The following is an 8,764-nucleotide window of genomic DNA, read 5'->3' on the forward strand; positions in this document are numbered from 1 at the left end:
GTGCTGGGGGATTGAACCGCGGTCCCTGATGCTTTTGCTAAGCTTGTTCTAAGTAGGTGCTTTAGACCACTGAGCCATCTCTCCAGCCCCGTGAAATCTTTATCTGCAATAGAAACCTAAAGCACTGTAAAAACTTCCCTGATCTCCTTTCCTCTAAGACTCTATGTTCTACACAAAGATAACTCCAAAATGATTAGCAACACCATGTTCCTTATTATCAAGGAACTGACACACTGATATGAGATACAAAGAAACTATTAATATAAATGGAAACTATTAATATATGCATATTGATATATGCATATATACAAAAAACTCTTGGAAGGTGGGAAAGTGACAGTTAATACAGGGAGGATTCAGAGAAGGCACAGCTTAGCTGGAGGAAAAAACTGGGACCAAAGAATAGGCTAATGTGTGAAGGTTCACATTTTGAGGGAAGAACAAGTAGTCCAGTGGTATACGAAAGGCTAGAAATATGGGTTGAATTCAGATTCTGCTCAAGTTTAGACTTTAAGCTTTTGTACATGTGTTATTAATATATGATCGTAAAAACAATGTAACACAAGTATTTAATAGAACCTACACATATTAAGTGCAACAACTGGTAAATTATTTAGTCATCTATACTTCAGATTGGTAAACAGACTGCAAGGAAAATTAGACATGAGGACAGTATTCTATTCATGTCCATTAGGTCTGATTGGCTTGTCATTTGAATTCACTCTATCTTTACTCATATATTTGCCTTCATGATGTAATAATTACTGAAAAAAGTATGTTTAAATTCCCGATTATAGTTTTTTTCTATTTATTTACATCAGATACTGTATTTTTGCAGTTACACACTATTCATTTGATTTTTAGATTCCAATTTTCTGTTGTTACTTGGGTTAATTCATATGCCCTATTTAATGACACAGAAAACATTAAGAATAAGCTTTTGGGTCCATTTTGGACAAAAACCTAAACTTTTATGCTACCAAAACAGTTTAGAAACTATCTTCCCCTCCACAGCACTTACCTACTTCAAGCCAAACATATTTCAATATTTAGAGCTCATTAGTGCTGCTTGGCTCATTAAGGAGAGAAAGGGATGGGCCACAGGATCGAAGGAATTTATATTCATAAAAAACTGAACTAGTTACATTATATGCTATCTGGTCACATAGCTCTCTGCCTAGCATATAAAACGGAAAGGGAAAAGATTTGATAAATCCATAGAACATTTTTTTCTTTCAGAGGAGCAAAAAGAAATCACAATAACCAGTTTGGAAAGGCTCAGCTCCAAGTAAGCAGTGACTTAAAAAAAAATTCCACAAAAATAAAGCATTATGGCAGCTGTCCTAACTAATCATATTATTATGCATAGACACATGAGCAACATGTAGCACTGAGAACTATATTTCTGACTAATTTCCTATCTGCGTATTCACCCAAATTACAGGCAAGGCAGCCTGAGATACATTATAGGTCAGTTTTCACCGGAAATGACTGAGACATATAAACAAGTCAAGGCAAAAGAAAAACCCCAAATCATACGTTATCACACGCAACTTGTCAGGTGTTTTGTTCCTACTTAGCATTGAAAAATCAATTCTACCATAGAGGGATCAAAAAGAATGTTTTTTAAGCTGCAGGTCATAAGTGATTCCTGGCTTCTGAGGTATGTTAGTGAGTTCCAACACATTTTTTTAAAAAAATGAAGCAGAACAGGCTAGAAGAAATAATACTACAACACATTACAAAGCTAAATATTGTTTTGTGAAATTGTTTTAGCTTTATGTACACATACATACATGAAATGTATATAAACAACTAAAAGGTATTTTATATTATATGTTACTACTTAAAAATAGTTTAGGAAATACTATGATCTAGAACAGTGGTGGGAACCTATGGCCTGTATATCAGGAAAGCTCTACAATGTTGATTATCACTATCTAGGATCTACCAGCCACACAAGCTTATTTTCTCAGAATAGGAGCAACCCAACGTAGAAAATTTTTATAAGTTTTTGTAAGATTATCTAGTCTGAAGATCACCTAAGATCTTAAATAACTATATGCAGTACTGAATTTTTTCAGGTAACAACAATTCATTTATTCAAGGCAAATGTTGTGGTGCATATTTGTAATGCCACCAACTTGGGAGGCTGAGGCAAGAGGACCGCAGCGAATTTGAGGCCAACCTAGGCTATATATTGACTTCAAGACCAGCATGAGCTATATAGCAAGAACCTATCTCAAAAAAATAAAACAAACAAAAAAATTCAATTAAAAAACTTATCGTTTACGTCTAAATACCAGGTATGCATCTATGTGCTGAAAATAGAAAACCAAATAAAATGCAAATCCCTGTCCTAATGAAATTTAAACTTTAGCAGTGATAAGTAGTTACGGTTTCCAATTCTAGATTAAGTGCTTTACATAGTTCTCACTTGAGCCTCATAATCCTATGAAGTAGATAATATTTATTTTCATTTTATATAGGTAGGAATTGAAACTTAAGGACATTTATTTACATGGGCAAGTCTTTCTTTCTCTTGCTGTCACTCTCAGGCACAGGTACACATGTGCAGAGCTACATAAGGCAGAGTTATTGGGATGCCAAACCCAAGCTATTGGGATGCCAAAGCTATATTCTTAAGCACTAACTACACTGCCTTTTAGTGTCTCTTTGTAGGAAAATAAAATGAAACCATGTTCTGCCCAAGAAAATACCTAAAACCTGCATAGTACTGTGATCATTAGTCAAATCATATCTATTATACATAGTCTAGGATTTCTTTTTAAAAATAAAATAGGGTAATTCTTAAAAAGTGACCTAAAACTATAGTTCAGCTTTATCAATATGCTTTGGAATACAAATACTAAACCATCAACTTGATATAAATATTACGTTCTTTTTGTTTTTTGTTTTGGTACCAGGGATTGAACTCATGACCTTGCACATGCTAGGCAGACACTTAAGCTGCTGAGCTATCTCCCTGGCAAGATTTCTATAATATCTTCAGAACTGTGAAAAAGAAGAACATTAGCCAAAAAGCATACAACTCAGCACATTATGGTTAAAAAAAAAAAAAAGGGCTCATGCTTCATGAACACGAGCTTAGGTTCTGACAATAACAGGGCTTTAGCAGGTAATTGTGACTAGTCACAAGCCTTATTGGGATAGCCATTTCCTAGTGGACCATGCAGGTTTGAAAGGCATGTTGAAGGAAGCAAGGTTCATGACAGCTAGATATGCTGAATCAACTGTGGCAAAAAAGGTAAAGGCACAGGGGTTAGATCACTCCACATTCCACACTACTGAGATCCTGTGTGTTCCTCTCAAGCAGGAACTATTTCCGTTTTACTGTAACTTAATACAGAATATGGGATAAGGCAGGCACAGTAAGTGTTTACTAAATGAATGAATTGTATTACCTAAGTTGTTTCCTTTCTCAGACTTTGAATTTCTATAAAGCCAAAGGATTAGACTAGATCAATGTATTTACTTTCAGCCCTAACAATCTGTATTTCTTTGAGCTAGAATCATTAAACACATCAAATAGAGTATTTGTAAAATCACTCCAGGACATCTGGGTTTGAATATGTGCCGAGTCATAAGGTTTCACAACATCCTACTGCGGTCCTGCATAAGATAAACAAAATGAATTTGCCCTGTTGCAACTAAAGGAAACGGAGCCTTCTCTTCAAGAAAAAATTTTTGATATTTATTAATACATATGAAGAGATGCAATTGTAAAAATAAAATACATTTGATCATTCAGATCCAATAGGAGAAAAACTGATGCTCATAAAAATAACAATGGCAGCAACAAGATTTAGCTTCTTCAGATGTTTGAAGAATCAGAAAAATCTAATAAATGATTTAACTAATCTCTGTTTTTAATATCAAAGTGTGCTTACTTTCTGGGGAGGCAGGACATTTATTTTCCAAATAGTATAATATAAACTTATATTCCTCAATTGTCAAATAGGAATATTTGACTTTCTAAACTTTTAGAGCTTTTGCAAAAAGGGAAATTACTTTTCAACTCATTATTTTAAGTAACATCATCTCAAATTAATGAAATGACTTAACTCACAAAACTACCACTCTACAAAATTAGATACTGTAAATATCTAATTAAATATATTCACTGAAGGTTGAAATATGAGGATTATACATTTAAGTATGTGCCTCAACTATAAAGAATCTTTTAATCGTTTCAAATCACCTCTAAATGTCATGGGGGGAAAGTTTGGCTTCTAAATATTTCAAACATCTTTGTCAATGCTTGTTACATATAAGAAATAGGTAGAATCTAGAAGGGTATCAGGAACTTCTACAAGGTATTAAGTCCTCAAACTAGGACTCATTTTGATTATCCTTACTTGATACAACATTTTGGTTATATATGACTTGATACAAAAAGTCAAATAATAACTCAAAGTTACCAATAAAGGCACATTAAGAGATATATAATAAGATAGTTCATAATGCAATTGCCAATAAAAAGTAAGAAAGATGAAGGCATTTCATCTTAGAATGGGTAGATTTTAAGAATAAAATATAAATAATATTTCCATGGAGTGACTTATTCCTTTGGCCTATTTGTGTTTTTAAAAAGCAATAGCTAAAAAAAAAAAAAAAAAAAAACAATAGCTATTTTCATGAATTTAGAAAGAAAAGGTAAACTTACTTTTGTAATTCTTTTAAAAACGATATTCCATGAAAAAATGGAATCTCTTTGCATTGCTGGTAGAAAGTAAATGCTACCGTTACTATGGAAAACAGACTGGCAGTTCTTCAGAAGGATTTTTTTTTTACTCCGAATGCCTTCAGGGTAGGTTTGGCTGGCTTGAGTTGTGGGGATCAAACCACAGCCACCTGAGCCTGACAGGTTTGTGGAAGCAGCCACTTAAAGAACTGAGCTAAGGGGCAGGCCCCCTAAGTTCCTCAGAAACTAAACATAGCCAGGCATGGTAGCACATGCCTGCAGTCCCAACACTAGGAAGGCTGAGGCAGGAGGACAAGTTAAAGGCCAGCGTGGCTATATAGTTCAGTGCCAGTCTGGGCTACATAATAAGACCCTATCTCAGAGAAACTAAAACCCCAAACACTGACCTACTAGATGACCCAGTGATGCCACTCCTACCTATATACCCAAAAGAATTTTTTTCTCATTTTGTGTATTTGGTACAAGTCTCACTAGCTTGGACTTGTAATGATCCTCCTGTTTTCAGCCTCCCCAGTGCTGGATTACAGGTGTGCGCCACCACACCTGGACTCAGTTGCTGGCTCAGCACGCCCCAGGGGCAAGGCTGGCATGGCATGTGGGACTGGGAATCGAACCCTGGTCCCTGCGTCCCTACACTTGCCAAAGTAGGCTCTTAGTTCACTGAGTGATCTCCCCAGCTCTACACAAAAGAATTGAAAACAAGGACTTGGATACTTGTCTAAAAATGTTCATGACATTATTCACCATTATTCACAGTAGCAAGATGGAAACCCAGTGTTCATCAATGGATGAATGGATAACTGTATTATATACATACAAAGAATATTACCATAAAAAGGAATGAAGCTCTGATAAATGCTTCAAAATGGATGAATCTTGACTATATTATACTAAGGGAAATGGGCTAGATGTCAAAGGACATATATTAGAGGACATCAGTTATATGAAATATCTAGAATAGGCAAGTGCAGAGATAGAAAGTAGATTAGAGGTTCTCAGTGTGGGAGGGTATTATTTAATCGTTACAAAGTGGTGGGAGTGACAAAAAGGTTGTAGAACTAGATAGTGTAACAGTTGCATGACATTATAAATAACTAATGCCACTGGATTCTACATTTAAAAATGTCTAAAATGGCAAATTTTATGATATCTATTTTTATCACAATAAAAAAATATAGAATATCACAATCATCACACAGATTAAAATATAAAAGGAAATTGAGCCTTGATGTAAAATGGAGAGATCTGGTTGGTAGTCATATTAACTAAGCTGTTCAATTTAGCCATTTATAGCCTAGCTTTATAAGTCTTTTGATGTGATGTGATGTGGTATACCTAATGGAAAATTAAACCTGATAATATGAAGTAAATGTCAACTATAGAATTATGTAATGCCCCATTGAACTGGTTTGTACTCTTCAAAAGAGTCAAATGCAAAGGCTTAACCTTGTGGGATCCTGAAGCTGGAGGAAAAAGAGCTGCAAGAGGTATCTTCAGATGTTAGAGAAAATGGGAGTTATGGACTCCCATTTTATAAACAAAAACCATGTGGGATAAGTCTTGAATTACTGCTGATTTCTCAATTATGGTAATGATATGCAGTTGTACAGAAGAATGTCCCTCTACTTGGGAAATATGTACTGAGGAAATCACAGATAAATCATGAAATCTGTCACTTATTTATGGCAAAAGATTATCTGTGTATGTATGCATGCACATAGAGGGCTCCCTGTATATATGTGGAAGTGGGGAGGCAAATCATGTAGGTAAGATCATAGTATATTTAAATAAAGGATATAAAAGTGTTCATGTGGTCTTCTTTAAGTTCTACTGTGCATTTCAAAATTGAAAATAAAAAAAAAATGGCTTTTAAAATTTGTTTTTGTGGTAATGGGGCTTGAACCCTGGCCACTGTACCACTGAGCTATATCTCCAGCCCTTTTTATTTTTTTATTGTGAGACAGGGGCTTGCAAAATTGCCCAGGTTGGCCTTGAAATTAAGATTCCTCCTGCCTCAGCCTCCTGAGTAGCTGGGATTGCAGGTGTGTGGCACTGCACTGGGCAAGAAATAAGAGATTAATAAACATTAGAATTCTGCAAAGTGTCCTTTCTTCTACTCAGAATATACTTAAGAAAGTTAAATGAACAAGAGAGAAAATATGGCAAATCATTCTTTGCATACCTTCCACATCATACCAATGTGCACCATTTGTGATCCCATCTTTGAAAGTCTCATCTTCATCTCCTGGACAATGAGGTTCACCAGTTTTCATTATAGGGTGATTTGAAGCATAAGCTTTTGCCAAGTATTTGAAGACTTCATCATCTGAGGTTTTGCTATAGATTCCAGTTGCCTGATGTTGTGGAGAATCATCAAAAGGATAGCTTGCTACCACAGAGCCACCATGCAGATTTCCAGAAAGCACAAACCTTTGAAAACATAACCAAATCACATATCACTGAAAAAAAGGAAGAGAAAACACCAAGCATTTAAAAATTTCTCATCTTTTTTTTTTTTTTTTTTTTGTGGAACCGGGGGTTGAACTCAGGCTCTTGCAACTTGCCAGGCAAGCACTTATTCCACTGAGCTATCTCCCTGACCCCCAAAATTTCTCATCTTTAATAAACGAATTCAGTCATTTTCTTCCTTCTTTTTCTCCTTTTCCTCCTCCTTCTTTCCCCCGGCTCTCATGCTAGGGATTGAACCCTGCTAGGCAAATGCTGTACCATTGAGGTTTATCCCTAGTGCCATAAACTCAAATATCTCTTGGAAAATTAAAAGACAACTCTATCAGTTATTCTAAGCAGACCATTACTAATAGCAACAACAACAAAAAAGAAAAAAATCATCAATTCAAAATTTCAAACAGCTTTTATAATAGCAAATAGTAAAACAGAATAAATTGATATTTCAGGAGATGTCTGACTTAAGAAATTCCAGCCTATAATCCCAGCACCTGGGAGATTTAGATAGGATCAATGTGAGTTCAAGGCCACTCTGAACTACACTGTGAGACACTGTCTCAAAAAATATAAACAAAAAAGAAAAAGAAATTCCATTCATGAATAAGGCTAAACTATATCAACTCACTAATATTCAACCTTTTATTAAACCTAGAAAAAATAACAATTTTACTTACTTCAATATAATAGTTAAATCTCATAATGTGTCAATTTCATAAAAAATAGCTGGCTGGTATAAATAAATATTTGGGCTTCGCTCTTGGGTCAAGATGGCAGGCCGCCCGGCTGTTGCAGCATCAAGCCGGTGGCTGGAAGGTATCTGGAAGTGGTATTACAGTGCTGCAGGGTTCAATAAGCTGGGCTTAATGCGAGATGATACAATATGTGAAGATGAAGATGTAAAAGAAGCCATAAGAAGGCTTCCAGAAAACCTTTATAATGACAGGATGCTTCGCATTAAGAGAACCCTGGACCTGAGCATGAAGCATCAGATCTTGCCTAAAGAGCAGTGGGCAAAATATGAGGAGGATAAATTCTACCTTGAGCCATATCTCAAAGAGGTTATTCGGGAAAGAAAAGAAAGAGAAGAATGGGCAAAGAAGTAATCACTTAATGAAGTCTGTGAAATGCAACTGTCTTCAAAATATTTTTATGAACTTGGTTAACCCTGAAACAGTTCAAAAGTTATCTGGTCTGTGGATACCATACCTTAAATAAATGCCTGTTTTATTAAATAAATAAATGAATAAATAAATAAATAAATATTTGTTGAACACATGAATTAGGTTAATAATTTTTATGCTTTGTGCATTTACTACTGTCTAAAGACAATTAAGAAGAGTGTAATATAAAAGAGAATGTATTTTGTCTTTCTCCAGTTTCATAAATTACCTATACTAACTTCACATTTTCAAGAAAAAAGCCACACATCTGAGATGAACACACACTTCTCAGAGGAAGAAATTAAAGAAGCAAATAAATATATGAAAAAATGTTCCACATCACTAGCCATTCGTGAAATGCAAATTAAAACCACATTGAGATATCATCTCACCCCAGAAAGAATGGCTATCA

At 35.0% G+C, this 8,764-nt stretch overlaps 1 protein-coding gene and 1 pseudogene across 1 annotated transcript in view; one reads left to right on the forward strand and one right to left on the reverse strand.

The window, feature by feature from the left end:
- Nucleotides 1-8,764, reverse strand: part of Cpd (carboxypeptidase D) — a 77,272-nt gene that overhangs the window by 60,270 nt on the left and 8,238 nt on the right. The window contains exon 2 of the mRNA XM_004635484.2: nucleotides 6,909-7,156. Within this exon, the coding sequence (XP_004635541.1) occupies nucleotides 6,909-7,156 (248 nt within the window). The remainder of the gene's footprint in view (nucleotides 1-6,908; nucleotides 7,157-8,764) is intronic.
- LOC101587204 lies at nucleotides 7,960-8,421 on the forward strand (annotated as a pseudogene).

The sequence above is a fragment of the Octodon degus genome, unplaced genomic scaffold, assembly GCF_000260255.1.
Source record: "Octodon degus isolate 3935 unplaced genomic scaffold, OctDeg1.0 scaffold00072, whole genome shotgun sequence".
NCBI classification, from domain to species: domain Eukaryota; kingdom Metazoa; phylum Chordata; class Mammalia; order Rodentia; family Octodontidae; genus Octodon; species Octodon degus.